This window comes from Mesoplodon mirus (assembly GCF_964341445.2).
Source record: "Mesoplodon mirus genome assembly, chromosome: 9".
Lineage (NCBI taxonomy): Eukaryota > Metazoa > Chordata > Mammalia > Artiodactyla > Ziphiidae > Mesoplodon > Mesoplodon mirus.
In genome coordinates, this window is record NC_138985.1 from 88,339,062 (window position 1) to 88,363,800 (window position 24,739).

The following is a 24,739-nucleotide window of genomic DNA, read 5'->3' on the forward strand; positions in this document are numbered from 1 at the left end:
GTAAACTCCTAGAAAGTTAACAATCTGGTAACTTCCCAGAACCTGTCTAATCCTAACTTCTCAAACAGGCAGGTGGACACACTTAGCACTACTAAGAAAAGCTGTAAAAGGTACAGCCCTGTTGGCATTTCCCTCGGTGCTTCCCGGGTTCCAGTGGCATATACTCCGCAGGTGTTAAGCAGTAAAGGGGAGAGAAAGGGACCCAAACAGCGTTCCAACAAACTCAACCACAGTTCAACCCAGCCAGCGCAGTAAGATGCAGCCTAACGAGGCCTACCCCGCAGAGCAGAACCTCCCCACCCGCAGAAGTGCCAGCAGCCCGTGTAATGAACGCTTCCGTCAACAACACACATTCCCCTTCCCACAGCAGAGCTGCTCGCTCCCAACCGGCCATCGGGGCTTGGACCAGGCCGCACTGCACCAACCTAAGAACCATTCTCAGACCCCCAAAGGCCAAGAACTGCTGGAGACTGCGGTTCCTCTGCGCTTGGTGTGGGAGAGCAACATCTCCCACCAATGGAAAGAAAGAAAGAAAACAAAACAAAACAAAAAACCCAAAACAAAAAAAACCAAAAAACAGTGGAGAGGAGAGAAAAACCAGGCCCGGGCGAGACCGCTGGAGAAATAAACCTCGTTTCTCTGCAATGGGGAGCAGTAGCATTTCCTGCCCTCGTTCTGAACAGACGCACTCGACTTCATTCCCTCCTGAGATCCTCAAAGGAGGTTAAAAAACCACCTTATGGTCCGATTCATTCATATTTGGGCCTCGATCCCCGACAGACCCACTCCTGAAACCTCTGGCATTGTGAAGAAAGGCGCCCCCAGATCGGCTGTAGGAGGAGAAGCGAGGGCCAGTCCAGGGGCCCAGTTACTAAGATCAAGCAGCTCGGGCAAGAAGAAAATCCCCGTGAGGCCTGACAGTAAAGTCTGAGTCAGCAGCAAAGGCACGGACCCGGGTCCGACCGAGCAGGGCTCCAGGGCAGGCCTGCGGAGGTGACACTTCCCTGCGTGCTCCCCGGGCAGGTCCGGGAAGCGGCGTCCGGCCGCGCCGGCCCGCACCCAGGAAGCCGGGCCGGAGGGCCGACGCGGGGCCGGGGCCGACAGGAGGCCTGGCCGGCAGTACCACCGCCCCCCCCCCGCGCCGCTCCCACCTCCTTCCCCACTCCCACTTCCCGGCCCTCCAGCCCGGGCCCGTGAGGTAAGGTCGGGGGCGGCGACGCGGGTCTCGGCCACTGACCACACATTTCTTGCCCAGGAAGGTGAAGAGGGACTCGTTCTCCTGCGGGGTGAGCAGCAGGGACCCCACGTTGGTGACCCTCCGCGGCGGCGGCGGCTGTTGCTGGCCGGAGCTCATGGTTTCGCCGGCGGGGTAGGGAGGCCAGGGCCGTCTCCTCCAGCGAGTGGGCGAGCGCTCGTCCCCTTTCTCGGTGACAGGGGCGGGAGGAGGGTAATCAGAGGCGCAGCATCTCGCAGCTCCGCCGGCGCGGGGAGGAGGCCACGGGAAGGAGGAGTCGACGGCGGGCCGCGCTGAGAAAAGGAAGCTCTCAGCTCCGGCCGGGCCAGGATCTGGCCGGAGGCTCGTTGTCTTCGCACTCCGGCGACTGCGCTAAACTCCCAACTCCTCCTCCAACCCTCCTTCCGCGGCAGCGGCGGCGGCGGCGGCGGCGGCGGCAGCGGCGGCAGCGGCGGCGGCCGCACAATCCAACATGGCAGCGGGGACGGGCGAGACCACAGGACGCAAGACGCGGGGGAGCGCGCCGGAAACGCGCATCTGCGGCCCCGGGAGGACCCCCCCCACACACGCCGAGGCTGGCTTCGCCGCGCCGGATCGAGGCCACGCCCCCTTCCGGCCGAGGGGCGGCCGGATGCGGGGCTGCGGGTCAGGCGCGGGCTCCCGGGTCTGGGGTCCTTTTCGGGTGTTTTCCGCCGGTAGAGCCCTGGAGGGAGGAGGTGTTTGGTCTCCGTGGCCGAGCTGCCCGTCTCTCTTCTGCGGACGCACACCTTTGCGGAGCTTCAGTGCAGACCCAGGTCATCCTCCGCGGACGAGGTCGCATTTCTGGGGCGCGACAGCCGGACATTCACACCGCTTGTCAGAAAGGTCTGGAATCTGCAGACGGAAAATGGGAGAAGGGACGCGCGCTCTCCCGTGCTCCTCGCTGGTTCCGTCAGAGCCGCAGGTGCCTACGGTTTCTCAAAGTTTGTCCAGACTTCAGCAGAGGGAGTGGGAGTGGAGGACCAGGTCTCTCCCAGAATTCTGAAACAGAAATCTTGCTGATGGATGTTCCAAGAAAGCAGATGCACTTAGAAAAGATTTCTGCCGCCCGCTGGTGTGTCTCGTAGGACAAATGTATTTGTAACATTTCAGTTCAGCCTCTTTTCTCGAAGGGTCCTCCACACATTTCCCCCCCCCCCGTTTTGTGAATTGAAAAATATTTCTTTTTTCCCCCCTCTCGACTTTTTCTTTCTCTCAAACCCCAAAGACTTTGTTTTCTTTTTATCCAAAATGAATGTGCCCATTTTGGGGTGTCACCCAGGGAAATACATATTGTGATTTAATCCTTAGAACTAATAGATCTCAGGAGTTTTTTTTTTTTTTTGTATGCCTCAATACTGAAAGCCACCTAGAATAACCCCCTTTGTTCAGTAAACTAAATACTAGACAGCTATATTAAAACCAAGTTTTGGAATATGTAAATGATAAGTAATACCCACTGTTGTGAATTATAAATAAGCATCTCCACTTTAAACAAATTAGCATTTATTGCATAAACTTTACCATCATGTTTGCTTGCTATTCGGTTAAAACAAAAGAGTTACCTATATTAAACTTAGGACATCTATCCTTTGATTTTAATATTTCTGAAAGCTCCCAGTACAAATCTTGGATGTACTAAACAGATTACTAAACCATTATCAATACACTTTAAAAATATAAAAAATTTAAATGAAAGCTCCTTTAATGAAATTAGTTAAGTAGTAATAAATCTAAAAGGAAAATGAGATGATATAGTCCTAGGAGTCCTCACTTAAAACATGGACATTTCAAGGTTAACCTTGATTAATAATGTTAGGGAAAAAAGTGATTTTTAAAAAGCAGGCAGACTTTTTGTAAAATAATTAGGTTTAGAAAGACAGTAGTAAAAGTATAAACCAGGAGTTGCCCCTGAATTTCAGAGCTAACAGAATAAACTTAGAAGCTGAATCAGTTTGTCTCTTGTATCAAAAGTGAGGTTCCTATATATCAAAGCCACAGTGATAGTGGAAAGCATTACCAATTCTTGAGAAGTAGAGATTAGATCCGTAATATTTTCAAACCTATGAACCAGGATAGTAACAGAAGTATAGGCTTCAGATAGGCCTAAGTTGGAGTTCTTATTCTGTCATTCTAACCTTATGGACTTTGGCCAAGTTGCTGTTCTGAGTTTGTTTCCTCATCCATAAAGTGAAAATAATTTCTGTTTAATAAAGGTGTAGCATAAACAGATAGTTAAACATACTTCAAAGTTACAAAATTTACCAAGATAACGTGTAAAATACCTGATACAGAGTAGTTACTCAAATACTATTTGTCCTGTCATTGACCATCCTTGCCTGTGGTCTGCTCTGCCTTCCCTTAGCTAAGGGAACAAGCGTTGAGCTGAAATGTGTACTTTTACCTTGGTCTTATCTAAGCATGCTACTTTGAAAATTGTCCTTCGTATTTGGGACTCTATATAGTTCTTCAGATAGATAGTGGTGAATTTGGGGCATAATTTCTTTGTTAGCAGAATTTCTAGTTAGGCTATATGTTATGTCACATAGGTTTATGTGTCCCAGTATGCTGAAATTACAAAACTTTTTGAAACTATCAATCTAGAGACAGAATCATATTAACTTCTAATAAAAACTGAAAGATAGCAATTTTTATGCCAGAATGCCAGCTTTTAAACGTTGCAGACTACCAAACTATTTTGAAGATGGACAAGAGAGAGATGTGGAAAAGGCCTGTGAAAAAAGAAGCTATAGGAGGATAGTTGAATGGACAGTAGCTATGAGTTGAAGAATCTGTCCCGTGCTGACAACTATTGGGTTCCAATCCTTTCACAACCTGTTGTTAGTCTTGACTATTTATGTTTTAATTGACTTTTTTTCTTTCAGGAAATTTTCAACAATTTATCTATTTCTAAATGCAATTTTCTGTCTCTTTTGCCCTTGTTCTTTTTTCTTTAGAAATGAGGATGGGAAATTATAATGATCATAGGCTTTTGTCTCAAGCCCAAAACATGTCTTTAACTTTTCCTCAAAATTTTAAATACGGTTTTGTCCACAAAATTGCAACTTAAGTTCTTATTTTCTACCCCTTCATTGTCGTTTTTGCTTTAGGCTTTTTCCAACTTTTTGTTCTTAAAATGTGGGAGATGTAAGCGTGGACATTGCATTGGCAATAGGACTTCCTTACTCTCATGAACATGTGAACAAGCGATATTTGGATTTTCCTGCTTTACCATGCATACAAGGATTCTATTTTTCCACGATCATCCTGAGACCAAGCAGTACCAGCTGTATTTGTTTGAAAAGTTTTAGCAAGTCCCCTTCGTCCTTTGATTCTTGAGAGCATATCCTTTATTTGGCAGAACACAAGACATCTTTCTCTCTGTTTTCTTTGGCAAGTTATTTTCTTATCTCAAATTCTTTTTACCCAGTTTGAGAGACTGGATTTGATCCAGGAAATAAGAGGGATTCTATTTCCCTTCAACTAAGTATCTTGAAGTTTGTAAGCTAGGTGAAGAAGACTGTAGGGATTCTATCTTCCTGTAGGTATAAAATGCATAAGCTGTCTTAAAATGTCTATGGATATCACTCAGAATAAGGCAATTCATGTTTAATTTTTCCTATTTGACTTTCCTTGACTCACTTAGAATCTATTTTAGGTCTTTTATTTTCTTCTTTCTTTGCTATAATCCTTTAAGGTAAAGTCCTCATTTTAACAGAAAACATTAGGGTAGCTTATTTATGGAAACGAAGGCATTTTTTTCAGATGCATTCCCTGCCGTTATTGTTATACTTTGCCAATTTCTCCTGTCCTGGTGCTCTGTTAATCCACTTTTCTCCTTTACAAATATCATTGTTTATGTACTGTTACAAGTCCTCTGAAACACCCTGTTCCCCTTGCTAATGTTAATCATTTAAAAATGGAGTGACACCCTTCCTTGTAGGGGAATGTAGAGGTAGCTGCACACGGGGATCTGTGACATTCAACAGCCATTGTAGTCATAATTACCACTCCTGACCTGCTGCTTTCCCATGGCGGAGCTGAGTTGTAGAGACAGAACAGCAAACCTGGCTGCTGCAGGAGTGGTGAATGTCGCTTCCCACACGCAACCTCCAAGTGCCATGGGTTTAGAATATTCGCCTTGTAAAATACCTCTGCACGTTTATATGAATGTTGCATATAGAAATGTTTAAGAGAATTTGTCCTTGTCCTCCCAAGTTAAATGTTTTATTTTTCATCAACTAAAATCTTGAAAAGTAGGCTAGCAAACGATATTCCACTCCCTCTCCCTTTTAAATTCATTTTGAGTACAAGCCTCTCTGGGGCTTACTCTTTTAGAAATAGACAGCTTATTTACAACCCATTCTGATTTCTTATTGGTCTTAGTGGAAAACTGAATTCTTAATTGTGCTAGTGAATTACCAGTGATACTTACTACCACTATATGGCCAGTACCACTGGTCTCCACATACCTAATACATACCTTTATTCAAGAAAGTATTTGAAATATGTATGTTATAGTTCCCAAGATGCTGCTTACTGTTTTTTTTTCTTTTCCACTGCTCTTTAACTTTAATGAATACTCAGTGGTTCTCAGTTGGATTTTTCCAGATGAGAGAGGGCAAACATTGGCTTCTTTATTTTAGTGTGCTCAAGGTCAATCTACCTTATGGATGAGTAGGCAGTTTGGATACCTACGGTGTTTTGACAATGACATGAGTCTCCATGGATTACTTCACTGAAAGTATTGAGATGAAGGATATGGACTCTTCTACCATATAACTTTTTTGTTGTAATTTTGATCAAGTTTGTTATTTCTATTTCAGTAATTTTTGTGTTCATTTTTATTACTCTTTTCTTCAGGTTTATTAGTTCATTTTCCATTTCAGAGTTGAAATCTAGGCTTATGTATTTTCTTTTGTTTTTAATTGAGATATAATTAACATAATATTAGTTTCAGTTGTACAACATAATTCAATATTTGTACATATTGCAAAATACATATAACTTTTAAAAATCAATTTTTAGCTTTATTAAAAATGATATATTCACATGATTTAAAAAATAAAATGATACTACAAAGCTTATAACAACAGCATAACCCAGAAGCTCCATGCTTCCTTCTCTACCCCCATTTACTACCCCCCAGAGTCATCTTCCACTCTGAACTGTTTCTTTTGGTATTTACATTACAATATTTACATTCCTGTAGGGCTTTTACTTTGTTGGGTTTATTTTCCCCTCGATTTCTTCAAATTTTCTTTTGTTTAATTGTTAAATTTCTTCCGTATTCTTTAACAACTGTAAAATCCCTCCCCATACTCTTTTCCACATAATCAAATGTATCGGGAATCTATTAGATGTACTTATGTTGTTTTTGTTTGTTTGTTTTAATCAGAGACCTGTCTCCCAGGGCCCTGCACTTAATCTAGACTGTTGCTCTCTTGACTGCATGGCTGTTGTCTGGGATTTCCTTTCACCTCTTTTGTGTTGGGCTCTCTGATTCTTGGATCCTATGTTAACTATCTTGGTTTTTCCCTTGTTTGGATAGCATGTATTCATTAGTGACTTCCCTAGACAAATATATGTAAAAAGTAAAATTTTTGAGAACTTGCACATCAGATGTCTTATTCTACTCTCACAAGTGGCTGATAGTTTAACAGGGTCTAGAATTTCAGATTGAAAATCACTATCCTTCAGAATTTGAATGTGTTATTCCATTGATTTCTAATTTTAACATTGCTGTTCAAATATGATGTTATTCTGATGCTGGTCCTTTGTGTGTGGATATTGTCTCTAGAAGTTTTTAGGATCTTCTGTTTGCTCATGGAATTATGAAACTTGATGATATACCAACAGTGGGATCTTTTAACATTTATTGTATTAAATGGGTATTTCAAATGCCCTTTCTATCTAAAAACTCATGTCCGTTAGTACTGGAAAGTTTTCTTGTGTTACTTTCTCATCATTTTCTCCACTCTTTTTCTTCTCTTTTTGAAGTTTTTTTCTTCTCTTTCTGAAATACCTGTTGGTCATATGTTAGGCCTCCTGATTCATTCTCTATGCAACTAGGAACTACACCCAAGTTTCACTCTGGAACTGCTGCAGTGAACTGTGATCTGTTGTCATCTCTGGAGAGACACCATAAATCCAATGCTAAAGTTGAGAACTAGAAACTAGAACTCTTCCGGGTTTCTAAAAGCTGTATATTTCTGCTGCCACCTTTGCCAGAATGAATTCCTTGTGCCACCTGCTTCTTTATGTGCTTTGAAGTCACAGTTGCCCATGAGTTGTCTGTTTAGAGAAAAGTCACAAAGCTGTGCCCTAGCTGGAAGAGAGCCTAAGATTTCAGGTTCAACTTTAGGGATCTGCAGATTCATAAGGTCAGAAACTCCCTGAACATTGGAGGAGTTTTTATAGGTACTCAGCAACTAGTTAATTTAGTTGGGGAGAAGTTAGCAAGAGACAGTAGGAACTTTAGGACACTGGATGACTGGAGAGGAGGTCTTTTTAGACAAAGCAAGAATATAAAATATTAAACATAAATAGTACTTGCTTTCCAATTTTATGAAAGTGATACGATAGCATTTTGTGTACTGCATTACATGCATATAACATACATACCTGAAAGAATTATAAAACTTTGTCTCTTTGAAGTAAGCAGTCCTTTTTATTCCATTTTTTGTCTTTTATATGAACTAACAATTTTTTTTCCCTCCACATTAATTAGGCTATTTGCCCTTGGAAAGCTTGTAATGGTTGAATGGATTGGTACCATAAGATAATACATTTTGATGTCATTTATCTATGAATAGCTACCTAGCTAATCCATTAAAGAAAACTATGATATCATTTTAATATAATATATTGTCAGAGCCAGTGATATACAGATTTTCCATTTGGAAATTATCATTACTTTTTAAATGTCTGTCTCCATTGTTAGTCTTAAGGCTGTCTGAGAGCTGGCAGCATGTCTTATTCATCTTGATATCTTCTTAATGTTGAACCTATACAATATTAAATGTATACTTATAAATCAAGTGATCACATCTGATCCAAGGCACAATATGTGAATGTTTTTCATGAGGTACAAAGATAGCTATACATGGTCTGAAATCAGGTCAAGAAACTTAGAGTCTTGTCCAAACTCTGCCACAGAGTACTAAGCATGTGATATTCTGCGAGCCCTGGGAGAGAAAATGCCATCTGCAGAAATCAGCACACAACCTAAGGGGAGCAGGGAGAGGGGTCGTGGCTAACAGCAGTAGACAGGAGTGGCCTCCACCTTGGATGACCAGCAAACTAATGCAAGTCCAGAGCATGAAGTGATTTTTTTTTTTTTTTTTCCTGAGCAGGCGTAGATATCCAGGGTCCCAGTCTGAGAGGAGAAATACAGGGTATGTTTTATGGGTTTCTGGGAATAATAGTTTTTAGCTTGGTGCAATTGCCAGAACAGTAAATCAAGGTTGACTTGGTTTGGGAAAGCAACTCTGGAAACAAATACTGGAGTAAGAACAAGAACCAGAACAAGATATAGTAGACTGGCCATCCCTAGGATCTTGCGGGGATAGACCAGTAGTTCTGAAAATGTGGTTCCCCCGACCAGTAGCATCACTTGGGAACTCATCAGCAATGCAAAATCTCAGGCACCACGTTGAATCAGAAACTGAATCAGAAATGTTGGGGGTAGGCCTCATCAGTTCATGTTTAAAAGAGCCTTCTGGGTGATTACGATGGCCGGGCCTCCATGAGGGCGTCCAGGGGATTCAAGTTACCTCCACCAACAAGCACGTTCCCTTTCCTCCCCCAACATTTGACACTCAGTAGTGTATGTCAGGCTGTATCTGAATCCCATTGCTTTTTTGGGAGGGGACTATAAAACCCCCTGGGATATATTCATGTCAGTTTGAGGCCTAGATAGTGTAGATGATGTAGGGACAATGTCTTCATTGTTCACATCTGGCAAAACAGCTGCTAGGGCAAACAGGGATTAGCTGTTCTAATCTGAGTTCTGATATTAACTAGCCATGTAATCTTAGTAAAGTTACTCAGCTTCTGTATGCTTCCATTTACTGCTTTGTGAAATGAAAGGAATGAATTACTGACTGCTAAGGTCCTTTTCAGCTTAAAATTATATAATCAATCCCATGGGAAAAGACATCCAGCTTTTTAAAAAGTAATGGGTAAAAAGGCAGTGCAAAAGAGAATATAAACAATATTTTTTTTATTATTACAAACAACCTTTTGGTGGTATAAAAATGAATATGTAAGCCTTATTATAAGCCTACCTCTAAGAGGGGGTGATAAGAATTACAATCCCATGAGCATAAATATCGTACTTTTAATTACCTCAGTAGAAAGGAATGGGTGATTGTGACTGTGGTTTCATGGAATTATCGCTCTAATATGTATCATTTATATTCAAAACTAGATTGCGTAATACTTGATCATTGTTAAATCAGTCATGCCTCTCAATTCCCCATGGCTGGAAGTTAATATTATTGGGTTGCTTTTTTTTTTTTTTAAGTAGTTGAGGAAAAACATTGAACACAAATAATTTAGCCAAAGTCAGTGGTCATGTTAGAATAAGTTCCTTATTCCTTGTTTGGGAATCAAGGGACCTTAGCAATTATTAGTTCAAACTCCTCGTTCACCCATGTCTAAAAATGGAAAAGGCAGAAAAGTATAAGAGAATATGTTGATGTATATGGTTTGTTATTTAGCAACAGCTGTCGATTAAGTGTGTCTAAAAATTTCACTGAGAGGCAGCATAATATAATGAAAATAATGCAGTCCTTATAGTCAGACAGACCTAGGGTGAAGACCAGCTCTACAGCAGTCAGCTTACTTCACTGTAGCTCAGTTTTCTCATCTGTAAAATAGAGATAATACCTATCTCGTGGTTGTAGGGAATAAAATTAAAATAATGTATATAACAGCACCTGCTACAAAACCTGGCAGTTAATGGTTGCTCACTGAATGGTAGCTATTGCTACTAAATAGAACTAAAGTTAAAGGATCTCCCACAAAAAAAAAAGATTTTCAAGAATCCTTTTTTTTACTCAGCCATAAACTTGTAACCTGAACACCCTATAGAGTGTAGAACAAGTTTTAAAACTTATTTCCCTTCTGTTTTCTCAGTTCTTAAGTTTCCAATACCAAACAAAATATTTTGCCATCTCATCAATAATTACAATTTTGCATATTATTTAAGGATCGAATCCCTAAATCTTAGTATTAGAGTACCCACTTTTTTTTTTTTTTTTTTTGCAGTACGCAGGCCTCTCACTGCTGTGGCCTCTCCCGTTGCGGAGCACAAGCTCCGGACGCACAGGCTCAGCGGCCATGGCTCACGGGCCCAGCCGCTCCGCAGCATGTGGGATCTTCCCGGACTGGGGCACGAACCCGTGTCCCCTGCATCGGCAGGCGGACTCTCAACCACTGCGCCACCAGGGAAGCCCCTAGAGTACCCATCTTATTGCTTAAATTATTTCTGTGTTTCTCCAGAGTCTATTTGTCCTCTAGAGATTTTTTTAAAAAAAATCATCATTAGTGCTTGTATTAGAGCAGGTTCCCTAGAAACCAAACCTGAGACGGGTTCAGGCACACATGCTTTATTGAAGGAACGTTCTTCAGGAAACACAAGGGAATGAAGGAAGTTGCATAGGGAAGAGGAAATCACTGCACAATTGACATGTCAGATGAATTCTAGCCTTAGCCTGATCCAAGACAATGAAGCACTGGATCATAAATGAAATTTCACTTCACAGAAATGTCACGTTGAGGCAAGAGGATCAGCCTTTTGTGTGTCACTTATTATACACTCAGCCATTGGCTTTGGGAAGAGGGAGCTTTGGGATTTGGGCGCTGAGTCCCATTAGCCAGAAGCAATGCCAAATCCCTGGAGAAGGGAGCAACTGTGAGCTGTTAGCAGGCAGCACTCCCAGCAGCTGGGAGCTGGGTGCACGGACTGGTCAAGAGAAACTGTCAACAGTGTAGTTCCTTTAAGTGGAAGGTTTCTAAATCCATGATTTTCCATTGCACTCACAGGATGCCAAATGATAATTTCTATATCTGTACGAGCTGAAATCTGGCTCACACTCTGTTAGCCAAGTCGTGTGCCCTGGCACCCGGAGGAGACATCTTTTGCTAATTCCTACAAAAGCATTGAATAGACTAGTGACAACTCTAAAGCATAAGCGGCAAATGAAGGGCCTCAGTAACTAGTCCTAAGCAGGGCAAGGAAAGCAATACTGACAAATGTTTAAAGTAAAATAGTACTTGGATATAAGTTATCTTTTCATCAAAGTCCAATAATTGTTTTTCTCTGCTTGGTCAGCACTCTCACTGAGTGAACCCAGCTGGAAATCAGCTGATTTGGAAGCTGGGAATTGTATCTTGTAAGGGTGACCCCCCGCTACAATACAGAACCGAGCAGAGACAGGGTGAGAAATTGGTTCGATAGCAATTTCTCAAGGACAAGTACCGTTATTTGCTAAAATAACCTTAGAAGGTTGTATTTGGCCGTCTAAGTTCCCAGTCCCTGTATCTCCTTTGGGCGTAGCAGCATATATATATATATATATATATATATATATATATATATGTTTTCAAATCATTTCCTTTAGGCTGTACTTTTCCCATTCAGTTTCTGCTCATTGCTAGCTTTCAAATCACTTACTGATCACTGGAATCCATATGTCATCTTTACTCTTCTATATTTTCCTGTAATAGATACCTATTCTTTTTCAAAAGCTGATGTTCATGATCCTGAGTAGTGGTAGCCACATTTATATTTTGTGACCTTGCCCTTAGAAGGTCACGTCTAAGGTTTAAGGCCCTTCTGGCCATAGAAGGTTGGACCAGGGCTAAATAATCTCTGGGCCAACAAATTTGTTTCCTGAGATCTGGGGATCATGTATTGTAGATGTTAAAATATGCTAATTGCATGAACTAAGGACATATAAATTCAAGGAATGTGGGGTGGCTATTTTCTGCTGTGTTCATGAAAGAACAAAGCAATTTACAGAGAGAAATTGGAATGAAGCGGACTTAAAGAAAGAAGCAAAGATGTGAGATCATGTGATCTCTAGAGAGGGAGATAAAAGGAAGAGAAGTCTCCATCCCTGCTAGCTTTCCATTTCCTAGTTGAGGCCCAGTATCAGTTCTTGTTCCTGGATTCTCCATTGTCCTATGTAAGTTCCTCTTTTTTGGTTTATTCCAGAGCTCTCTGCAAGTGCACCTCAGGTGGAACTAGAACTCAGTTGCACCTCAGATGGAACTTGAACCCACAATCTTCCAACTGAAAACCACAACTCATCTCAGGACTTAATGAAGCTCAGGTTCTTTATGTCTCGGCACAGAAGGAATTCAGTGAGAGGCAAAGTGATAGGTAAGAAGTCGATTTATTAGAATAGGACGCTTGTGAAGGATTCAAGCGGGCAGGCAAGAGGGCTCTGCCCCAAGAACTAAGTGGGCTATATTTTTATAATCAAAGGAAAAGTGGGGAGGGGGAGAAGACCACCTTCCTCAAAAGATGTTGCAAGAAAATGGGGCATGAGAGGATGGTCATATCCCGGGTCTCAGCTGAGTCCCTGGGACAGGCTGCCAAATGAGAGTCCTTGGCTTCGTGCAGGAAAGAATTCAAGAACGAGCCAGAATAAAGTGAAAGCAGGTTTACTTAGATACTCATTCCATAGGCAGAATGGGGTCCGTCTCAGAAAGTGAGACAGCCCTGGGAGATACACACTCCATAGATAAGAGTGTGGACCATCCCAGAAGGTGAGAGAGCCCCCAGGCTGAAGGAGTGGTTAGTTTTTATGGGCTGCTGTAATTTCATAGGCTAAGGAGTAGGAAGATAATTCCAACTCTTTTGGGGGTGTGGGTGGGGATTTCCACGAACTGGGCTACTGTCCACGTTTTGGCCTTTGATGGTTGGCCTCAGAACTGTCATAACACCTGTGGGTGTGTCATTTAGCATGCTAGTGTATTACAATGAGTGTATAATGAGGCCCAAGGTCTACTGAAAGTCTAATCTTCCGCCATCTTGGGCTTAGTTGGTTCCAACCAGTTTATGTCTTATCCTCAGTGGCTGTGTCATTCTTTTAATGGTTGTGCCCTGCCCCCTTCTCTCCTGTCTCATTTCTATTGCCTGCACCTAAAAGATCCTTGACCAAGATAACATTTTAAACTAATTTGAACAAGTTGTTTAAAAATTAAGTTTCATATTTTCTTTCTCACATTTCCATTTTCCTCCTTTAAGATTTGTAGGAAGATAAAGACAGTAGAATACTGGTACTTCTTTTTTACCTGGATACTCTTCATACTGAAATTCTTGTATGTTTACGTTATATTCAATTAGACTAGGACTCTGAATTGATGAAAGAGGGAAGTTCTAATAAGCATCACAACTGACTTGGTATGTGATGACTCAGCTCCTACATGATGATGGTGTCTATGTGCATGCACATTATAGTGTTCTGACACACATAAGGAGAATGTGTCATCCTTTCACAATTTCCTGTTTTCATGCAGGTTCATATAAATCCCAATCTTATCTTCCTCAGGGTCTCCAAGCACCACTGGATTTAATCTAGATCTATAGCTCCGACTGATAAGCTCCTTAAAGGCATGGTGCACAAATTCGAACTCATTGATCTTTGTTGCAAATCTCTCTTCTTCAGGTGTTTTCTTGTCTTAGTGAATAACACAGCTGTGTACTCTTTTCCAGTCAGAAACCTCAAAACCATCCTGTCCTCCTATCCCTCACACTGTCCCTGTCCTCTTATCTCCAGTCGCTATAGCTTGTCAATTTTACCTCCTATTCACTCTCTATCGTCACCTCTTTTTCATCTCTTCTGCCTGTGCCCCAAATCAGACCATCCTTGACTGCCTTCTTGGTCTCCCTGTTTTAAGTCTCACTGCTGTGCCCCCAGTTCATCCTGTACATTTTTGCCAGCAAGCAAGTGAGAAGCCAATCATGTTAGCCTCCCTAAAAAATTCTTCAGAGATTCCTCATTACTTAACAGGGTACGATTTAAGCTCCTCACTCAGATATATAAGGCCCTTCAATATCTGTCCCTCCCACCTTATTCAGCCTCATGCTCTGGTAACTCATCCCCCTGCGCCCAACCCCTCACACTTCACACTCCGTCAGTGCTTAGAGTTGCTTCAACAGGCCACATTTCTCACACCTTATTCCCTCTGTTTGGAGTGTCCTGTCTCCTGTTTCCCTAAGGTTGTCTGTGTGGCAAGCCCTCCTTCAACAACCAGGTCAAGTATCTACCACTTTTGTGAAGGCTTTTCTGAATTTCCCAGGTAAGGTGCCCTTGTCTCCTTGGTTCCCACGTCGAAACTTGCATGCAATTCCGCTACAGCTTAAAATGAATTAAATTGATGTGTATTTATTTGTTTCCTCATTTGACTCTAAGGTGATGGATCCTGTATTTTTATGTGCATACGACCCCATATATGTGTATTTTTCAGTTACATGATCATGTGCCTAGCACAGATTCTCAATAAATATTTGTTGACTAAGAATTAGAGAAACATGAAAGGGAAGGGAGGAAAGAAAGGAAGGGAGGGAAAAACTAAAGGAGGACTGTTCAGAGTTCTAAGAAACTGCTTCAGATCCTTGTAGTTCTCAATATCCTTTTCTTCTAAATAATCCTGGCTCTCCCAATGCAAAATTTTTGAATCACGGCCGAGACTTCCGTTCTCACCCATCAGGATATAAATGCTGAAGCTACCCTCTGCAGCCAGGTAAGCCTTCAAAATTCTCCAATTTTCGCTGGGAGATCTTTTGCCAGGTACCAGCTTCCTCTCTAATCTTACTTGCTTTTCTTTGACACTCTTGATACATAACACTCTCATAAGCAAAGAAAACAAGAATTTATTTTTGAGGTGACAATGACTCTGAATACTAGAAATACATTCAACAGTAGTACTGGATTACCCAGGAATTGTATATTATATTTAAATAACCAGTCTAAATATATTTCTACTGCAAAAATGCAACATTAAAGACTTAGAAGCTAATCATTGTGGACATTTTATTCACCATTCAAAGTATATGTTAATCAAAAAACTTGTCAGTTTCTAATGGAAAACTGAACATTTTTCTGGAAGCTCTTGCCTTGTATTTCTTTTGAATTAACAAAGCTACAAGTGATAAATAAAGAAAATGAATTGTCACACTGGTATTGCCTGTATAGAACAATCTTCTTGTTTTCTAAGCAAGTTGGGCAGGAGTAGGAAAGAGGGACCATGTCAGTATAAGTAAAGAGAGAAATTGACAGTATACAATTGTTGGGGATACAGTATGTTAGGGATTTTTGCAAGTCAGGGGTTTAAAATGTAATCATTAGGTGGAGAAATCACTGCTGTTAAGAGACTATTGGGTATCTGTTAATTCTATGGGAAATATGGTAAGAAAGGGACTTATGGTCTCTTATTCTAATATTTTGCCTTTAATTCCCTTCTTCGTTTCCATAAATTTCTGAGAAGTAGTATATGCTAATGAAGTAGTTTTTCCTGCAAATATTTATGCAAGTAAAAGAAAAAATAACTTACATGTTTAAATTACCAGAAACGAAGACTTAAAGGAATAACTGCTTTTGTAGTCCCTCTTTCTAGAGTCATCATTTCTTCAACTAATTCACTACAAAAACAGTTCAGGTCTTTATCCTAGTCTTCATATTTATTTAAACTAAGGCTATGATTAAAACTATTTTCATACCTAAAAATAGAAAGCAATATTCTTCTTGCTTCCTTAGTATAGCAAAACATTGTCCCAAGGAGCTTTATTCTGTTGATATGTTCTATCACTCTCTTCTGTTAGGTCAGGTTTCATTTTTTATCACTTTACTCTTCCTAAAGCTGTTTTAATTTCCTTCTGAAGATAAGCTTTCCAAGGCCAATTCCTGATGTTTCTTTCATGTGCGTGTTGCTGTTGTTCCATTATAATACTTATTCTTTCTTCAACAAATAAATTGTTAGGTTTCCCACTCTCCAACTTCTATTCCTATAGTTCCTAATTGAAGAGGCCTACTAAATTTGGATGTTGAATAGCTTATTTTCTCTTCTGAGGGACATTATGTTGATATCTTACCTATTATGACAAGGTTCCTAATTGTAGTTGCTACAGAACTCTTTGAATTACAAAAAGCCTTTTCTTTTGGTCATCAATAATAGTTGCCTTTTGTTTTCTTGATTTTGAAAACGTCAGAGTCTGTCCTCAAGTAGAAATGTAGAACACCAGTCCTTCAAAACCACCTGAGACAGCATAAACCATAATTTTTTGCTATTCAGCTACTCTCAAAACCCAGTGAGAAATGTGGGATTTTGAAAAGTTTTCAATGGAAATGCTCTCCATCGAAACCCCTAGGTAACCTAACTTTTATTTTTGCATTAAATTCAATCCCTGGGAGGCCGCATGGTTGTACTGCATTAACTTAAGCCTCTTATAGAATCAAGTGCACTAAGTTATAGTGTAAAAACTCTTGATTTTAATAGAAGATTGTTGTAAGAAAAAGTATTATGAATTCACTTTTATATCGATAAAACTATTGTTCAGGATATTTTTCTTAAGTAATATAAGTTAATAGTCTCTCTAGAAGAGTGCTAAGTGAGAAGTTTCTTTCGGAATTTAGTTACAGAGAATAAGCTCTCCAGAAGCATTGGTACAATTTCTCTTTTCCGATGATAGTTGTAAAATAATGTATTTCTTTCCACACACTCCCTCCCAACCCCACCTGCCCCACCTCAGGCTGCTCAAATACTCAGAGCAAAATTTGATGCTCTCATATCAACTATGTCAATGCTTTCAAAATTTCAGACATTTGCATGATACCTTCATGACGTTTGCCATACCCTCATACCTCCAGAAGAATTTATATTCTAATTTTAATCAAAGCAGTTTTTTACTTTAACAAATGTATTTTAAAAGAAAACTTGGGTTTGATATGCTACCTATATTTTTAATCCACATCAAAGTATTATTAAACTGTCCAAATAAATGATTTGTATAATGCTTAAAATCATCTCACATACTATCAGTAGTACACATATCATGCACTGGCAAACATTGAACTGTGTTAACTTAGGATTAGCTTATTTTGCCGTCCTATACCTGGTTCTGATTTTCTCTTAAATAATTTTATTGTGTATGCCTTTTGTTGCCTCAAAATATCTTTGATAAAAGGGACTCTTGACTGCAGGTGTCAGAATCTAAGTGCAACTAACATATGTAAAGAAAAGAAGAAGGAGAAAGGAGAGGGAGAGAGAGAACTGGGTCTGTTAACTGACAAGTTCAAGATAGACCTCTTAAGGCTTAGCTGGATCTGTCATTCATTGATGTCAGTAGGTCTCAGCCCTTCATTCTCTACCTTTCAGCTTTGTTCTATGTGGCCATGATTCTTGGTCAGACTCTCAATGTACTGGCTTCCTGCAGCTCCAGGACTTACCACCTACCAGTTCAGCAATAATTCCAGGGGAAAACACACAAGCAAATTCCTCTTTTCGCACAACTAGAGCAAAAGTCTTAGGTCTGATTCTCATTACTCTGACAAGCATCATGTTACTTAACTAATCACTGTAGCACGGAGTTTTGCAGTGTCTGACTAATAAATTTGCATCATGCACCTGGGGAAGATGGGTCAGTTCCACCCACACCAGATATAAGAATACTAGGGTAGATAGTTTCTAAAGTAAAAGAGGGTATGGTTACCAGCTGTAATGGACTCAGTGTTTATGTCTCCTCTCCCCCAAATTCATATGTTGAAATCCTAACCCCCCAACATGATGGTATCAGGAGGTGGTGCCTTTGGGAGGTAATTTGGTCATGAGGCTGAAACCTTCAAGAGTGGGATTTCAGCAACTATATATTAGGGTTGCTGGGCCTCGGCACTATTGATATTTTGGGCTGGCTAATTCTTCGCTTTGGAGGGTTTTTAAACTAAAAGTTAGGTTGAAATATCAGAATCAAGGACAACTGTTTACTTTTTTGTTGTTTTTGTTGTGTTTTTTTATTTTTAAAAATTTTTATTGGAGTATAGTTGATTTACAATGTTGTTTAGCTTCTGCTGCACAGCAAAGTGAGTCAGTTATACATATACATGTATCCACTCGTTTTTAAATTCTTTTCCCATATAGGTCATTACAGAGTATTGAGTAGAGTTCCCTGTTCTGTACAGTAGGTCCTTATTGTTATGTATTTTAGTGGTCCCCAACGTTTTTGGCACCAGGGACCACTTTCGTGGAAGACAGTTTTTTCACGGAAGCGGTGGGGGGTTCAGGTGGTAATGTGAGCGATGGGGAGCTGCACGTGAAGCTTCGCTCACTCACCTGCCGCTCACCTTCTGCTGTGGCCCGGTTCCTAACAGGCCGCGGACCGGGGCTTGGGGACCCCTGATCTACTTTATATATAGTCGTGTGTATATGCCAATCCCAATCTCCCAGTTTTCCCTCCCCCTCCCCCAAGGACAGCTGTTTAAATAAGTGCAGCCGTGTTTATATAATAAATGCTGCTTAATGCAGCATCTGTGCAGCCTTAAGATGTTTAACAACATCTCTGGCCTCTACCCACTAGATGCCAGTAGCATCCTCCATTGTAACAGCCAAAAATGTTCCCAGACATTGCCAAATCCCCCGGGAGGAAAAGTTGCCCCAGTTGAGAACCACTGCAATATATGTAGATATAGATGTACAAATGTAATGACATTTATAGTTAGAAATGAGCCTCATTGTTGATCCAGGTTTGTGATTAATGGTAAAATGCTATTGATGGTATTATAACTACTCCATGACCAGCATTTCCTTCCTTATTACATCTACATAAAGACTATCCTTAGTTGTATGGTCACTGATAAGATTTATTGAATTTATTGCTTGTGCTTCTGTATCTCTACCTCATGGATTCATAGTTATTTTGCATGACAAAGGAGAGAAAACGACTTTACTGTACATCAGGGGAATCTGTCAGTTGCTGCTCTCACACATAATTCTATAGCCATTACTTATGTTTGAAATTGTATTTGATTTCAATCCATATCAATTGTTGTTCTTCTCTTCAGGTGATCATTTGCATATGTTGGTAATTCTATAATTTTCCTCCATATATATTCTTATAGTTGAGCTATGCTATAGCATTTCACCTTCCTGCTAGTATATTGGTTGCAGTTTAGAACATTTTGGTTGTTATAATATTTTGGCATTTTTGTTATGGGTAGTTTGTACATGATTCCATTACTTGGATTTGGAGAGAGGTCACTAAGACTGGAAGCTGAGTGGTTAGTGGATAGAATCCATGGATAACTGCAATATCCGGTCACAATTCAAGTAAAGTGGGCACCAAAGCTTACAGTGGGTGGAAAGAGCATCATCAGACATGTGATACTCTGACATCTAGATGCAATTGTCATCTGTGAGGGTGGTGCACAAATAATAGCATTTCCAACCATTAAAATGATGTTTCTAGTACAAAATTTCAAACCCAAAGACTGAAGTTTAAAAAAATAAATGGCCCCTAATCTAAATGGTGGGAATGAGCAACTAGGCAAAAAACTGGAATTGAAACTGAGAATTCTGGACAGCACAGAGGTCCCATTAGTTGAACAATGTGGTATAGAAATTGTGACTTACGGAATAGTAAGGGAAACCAATGGTAAGTGAGGTATCTTTGGAACAGAATTATAGAAAATTGGCTTAAAACTGAGCTTTGCCTGATGAAAGCTTCTTGGGCACTTTCTGCCTCAAGTCAAAAGTGGAAGTGGGGCTTCCCTGGTGGCGCAGTGGTTGAGAGTCTGCCTGCCGATGCAGGGGACACGGGTTCGTGCCCCAGTCCGGGAAGATCCCACATGCCGCAGAGTGGCTGGGCCCGTGAGCCATGGCTGCTGAGCCTGCGCATCCGGAGCCTGTGCTCCACAACGGGAGAGGCCACAACAGTGAGAGCCCCGCGTACCGCAAAAAAAAAAAAAAAAAAAAAAAAAAGTGGAAGTGCCATGGGGTGAGCAGATCAAAGAACCCAGAGGGCTATCTGCCAACTGATGAGCAATGGAAGCTGATAGCCGACGTTCCAGTTAAAAAACTGGATTTGATGGCAGGCTATACAACACCTCTGAAAAAAATTCATAGTACCAGCTATTGATGACACAACATGATGTCTCCTAAGATTCATTGGTTGTCTTGATTTGATTTTCTTTTTTCTATGTCACTGGTACCTGTATTGCCTCAGTAGAATATTTTTATAATGGCTTAAGTCTATTCTTGTCTGTGGAAGCTACTGGCAGTCTTTAATCTTTTTCCTGGTTCTTGCTCAGACTTATTATTTGCTTCTTTAGATTTGGCAGTCAATTCAGAAGTTTTTGCTGTTAATACAGTGGTCCATGTTCTTCTTGTATGAGTTCCTGTTTGTGCACTTGTATGGGAAAGAATTGCACAAGCTGTACTTTATCAGGCTTGAGCCTAGTTTTACATTTTTAAAAATAAATTTATTTATTTTATTATTTGTTTATTTTTGGCTGCATTGGGTCTTCGTTGCTATATGTGGGCTTTCTCTAGTTGCGGCGAGCGGGGGCTACTCTTCATTGTGGTGCATGGGCTTCTCATTGCAGTGGCTTCTCTTGTTGCAGAGCACGGGCTCTAGGCGCACAGGCTTCAGTAGTTGTGGCACGTGGACTCAGTAGTTGTGGCTCGCGGGCTCTAGAGCACAGGCTCAGTAGTTGTGGCGCACAGGCTTAGTTGCTCCACGACATATGGCATCTTCCCAGACCAGGGATCGAACCCCTGCATTGGCAGGCGGATTCTTAACTACTGCACCACCAGGGAAGTCCCTAGTTTTACACTTTTAAAAAATTAGACATGTACTATTTCAGTTATTTAATAATTATAATCATGAATAATATACAAAGGAATAATGTAAAGTTTGCTCTGTTATTCTTTTTAATTTCTTTCCCTCTTTTCTATGGAAAATAAGATAAGTATAAAGTATCACTACCTGAGATTACATTATTGGTTTTTAAATTTTATATTAAATTGTACTAGCTCAATTTTATACTAGTTTGGAAAAGGATAACTACAGTGTATTTATATGCTCATCACATAAAATGTTTTTACTTAGCATGCATTTCTCACATGGTATTAGCTTTCTCAGTTTTACCTTGGTGTATGTATGTGTGTGTGTGTTCTCTTTACATCAACCAATGCATTGTTTGAGTCAAATCTTTCCTATTTGCTTTAGTTAAATCCCTTAAGCTTGTGATTCAGATCTCACAAGATATCACAGAAATCTCGGGCCTCCCTGGTGGCGCAGTGGTTGGGAGTCCGCCTGCCGATGCAGGGGATGCGGGTTCGTGCCCCGGTCTGGGAGGATCCCGTATGCCGCAGAGCGGCTGGGCCCGTGAGCCATGGCCGCTGGGCCTGCGCGTCCGGAGCCTGTGCTCCGCAACGGGAGAGGCCACAACAGTGAGAGGCCCGCATACCGCAAAAAGAAAAAAAAAAAAAAAAGAAATCTCAACCTAGATGGGAATTTCGAGTTGTTCAAATTGAGCTTTCTTCTTCTTTAGCAAAGTTCATTTGTTTTAATCTCTCCCCTCAGGTTCTGTGCTTTTTTAATTAATAAATTTATGTAGTCAGTCAATCAGTGAATCCATATTCACCCATCAGTTCATAAAATATTTGCTTCACACTACGTCCTGCATGGCAGTTGGCTAGGCAGTGGAGAATCAAGGGTGAATGGACATTACCTCACAAACCAGATTCTTGCCTCTATGCTTTGCTCACCAGTGAGGTATGCTCCCCTGCCCTGCCCTTTAGTTAGTGAGCAAATCCTGTCAATTCCGCCTCTTCTTCCTGCTAAATCTGTCCTTTGCTGCTCCTACCTGTCTCTGTTACCACAATCCTAGATCAAGTGTCTAACTTTTGTCATTGGGATACCTACGACTGATGAATCTCTCTTCCTCTGATTCTTTTTCAACTCTGCAGTCATAGGATCTTCCTGAAATGCAAACCAGCTACTCATAACCCCTTGGAAACCTTCCATTCTCCTACAGTGAAGTCAATATCATTAACATTCTTCAAGGCTTTTCCTGATCTGACTCAAGTATATCTCACCTGCCTCATCTCTTGGTACTTCCTCCCTGAAACTCTTCTTGTCCTTCTATCCTTTATATCCTTGTCTTCTTGTTTTTATGTCTCTTCTTGTCTTTATGAGACAAGGGAATTGTCTTTTCCACTCTTTATACCTGGAAACTAGCTTAGTACTTGTTACATTATAAGTGTTAAATAAGTTCTTGTTGAATGAATGAATAATTGAACAAGAGAACAACTCATCAAGTATCTCAAATATTTAAAAAAACCTTCTAAGTCTTAAAAAATGCCATTAGAGTCTATGTTCTGTACTCAATACTAGGATTATAAATAGAAAATAACTAATGACTTTGTTGTTAGTTCTAAACCATGTCTGGAATAAGACAAAAAAATACATGCAGGAATAGAGTCTCTTTGCTTTGTGTCATGTATAAAATGCTGAGTGCAGCTAATTTTCGACAGGGACTTAGATTTAGGTTTCTTCATTTCAATCTCTGGATTCCCTTTTCTTTTTTTCCCCCCATTAAATGACACACAAAAAGAGTGCCCCCCCAAACACACACACCTTTTTGTCATCATTCTCCATATGAATCCTTAAAGTAGCAAACTTTCCTAGACAACTGGTGTAATGGAAAGCCCACTGAACCAGAGGTGGAAGACCTGCAGCAATTTGGAAAAATAGGGGAGACTACATTTATCTCAAGGGCATGCTTAAACTGGTTGGGCCACTTTATTCATCTGGGAAATTAGAGGAATTGGATCAGAAGAGGCTATTCCCGGGGAACATCAAATACTTACTATTCTATATTCCATTCTAAATAGAAATTAATTTACAAATTTTCAATTTATATAAAAGTTTCAGGGCTTCCCTGTTGGCTCAGTGGTTAAGAATCCACCTGCCAATGCAGGGGATATGGGTTCCAGCCCTGGTCCGGGAAGATCCCACATGCCTCAGAACAACTAAGCCCATGCGCCACAACTACTGAGCCTGCGCTCTAGAGCCCGCGAGCCACAACTACTGAGCCCATGTGCCACAACTACTGAAGCCCGCGTGCCTAGAGCCCGTGCTCCGCAACAAGAGAAGCCACTGCAATGAGAGCCCGCGCACCGCAACAAAGAGTAGCCCCTGCTCGCCACAACTAGAGAAAGCCCGCGCACAGCAACGAAGACCCAACACAGCCAAAAATAAATAAATAAATAAATTTATTTTAAAAAAAGTTTCAGGAAAATACTACATAAAGTAAGGTATATTTCTATAGGTCTCTGCATTTGAATTACCTTAACTTGCATGTAAATCCTTATGTGACAGGGATCTCAACTTCAAAGTGGACTGGGTCCACTGCCAGGATTTAGTCTTGACTAAGCATCTCTTGAAAACTGCTTGGACAAGCCTCAGAAGAGCCTGCTTTTCATGGGTTGCTTGTCAGGAGGACTTTGGTTTGGAGTTATGGGAAGTCTGAGGAAGTTTAGTGCATGGGAGCCTGGGCTCTAGAAACAAATGCTATGGAGGGCACCATGTCTCTTTCCCGATCTCCTATTAAATGAGAGACTGGGGAAGAAGTGATTTGGGTGGAAGCTGAACGAGCTGTTTTTATGACAGAAGATAAGATTTGGGAGAGGGACATTTTCTACATTTTGGAGCAAGACATTGCTGCACTGGCACAATAAATTGTGACTGGAATGTGGTGCCACTTCTGATCCTTCAACTGCAGATTTGGGATGCACTGGGAGACACAGCTTTTGACAATGATGATGCATCCCTTCAAGTGGCTTCTTAACTGAAGTAGGTATGGGGATTGGCTGTGAACACAGGCAAGACATCCCTGGACACTGAAAAAATATGCTGGTGAAGGGGAATATTGCAACAGACTATTGTCCTGTGAAGTGTAAAGAACAACAAGCTCACCAAATTTGAGTAATTGCTATCAGTAAAAACAACTTTGGTATCCCTAGGATGATGACACCAGGGGAACTTGGATTAAATTTACCGAAGGGTCATTTAGGTACAGTCTAAGCCATAACTACCATTGTGCTATTTTTTTAATTTTGTTTTTTTATTTTATATTTTTTACTGAAGTATAGTTGCTGTGCAATATTATATAAGTTATGGATGTACACTATAGTGATTCACAGGTTTTAAAAGCTATATTCCATTTATAGATATTATACAATATTGGCTAATTCCGTATGTTGTACAATATATCCTTGTAACTTATTTTATACGTAATAGTTTGTACCTCTTACTCTCCTACCCCTATATTGTCCCTCTCCTTTTCCCTCTCCCAGCTGGTAACCACTAGTTTGTTCTCTATATCTGTGAGTCTGATTCTTTTTGTTATATTCATTAGTTGTATTTCTTAGATTCCACATATAAATGATATCACACAGTATTTGTCTTTCTCT

At 40.7% G+C, this 24,739-nt stretch overlaps 2 protein-coding genes and 1 pseudogene across 3 annotated transcripts in view; 2 read left to right on the forward strand and 1 right to left on the reverse strand.

Annotated features, from left to right (window-relative positions):
• Positions 1-1,476, reverse strand: part of WASL (WASP like actin nucleation promoting factor) — a 64,036-nt gene extending 62,560 nt beyond the window's left edge. The window contains exon 1 of the mRNA XM_082631614.1: positions 1,238-1,476. Within this exon, the coding sequence (XP_082487740.1) occupies positions 1,238-1,354 (117 nt within the window). The 5' untranslated portion in view covers positions 1,355-1,476. The remainder of the gene's footprint in view (positions 1-1,237) is intronic.
• Positions 1,353-24,739, forward strand: part of LOC309810280 (uncharacterized protein) — a gene marked incomplete at its 5' end in the record, with an annotated part of 43,257 nt that continues 19,870 nt past the window's right edge. The window contains 3 exons of the mRNA XM_082632241.1: positions 1,353-1,364; positions 1,435-2,177; positions 12,477-12,644. Coding sequence (XP_082488367.1) covers positions 1,353-1,364; positions 1,435-2,177; positions 12,477-12,558 — 837 coding nt within the window. The 3' untranslated portion in view covers positions 12,559-12,644. The remainder of the gene's footprint in view (positions 1,365-1,434; positions 2,178-12,476; positions 12,645-24,739) is intronic.
• The window catches only part of LOC309810281, a 42,549-nt pseudogene continuing 30,766 nt past the window's right edge, over positions 12,957-24,739 (forward strand). The window contains exons 1-2 of the transcript in view: positions 12,957-13,033; positions 14,490-14,569. The product of the transcript in view is annotated as an uncharacterized misc_RNA (transcript). The remainder of the gene's footprint in view (positions 13,034-14,489; positions 14,570-24,739) is intronic.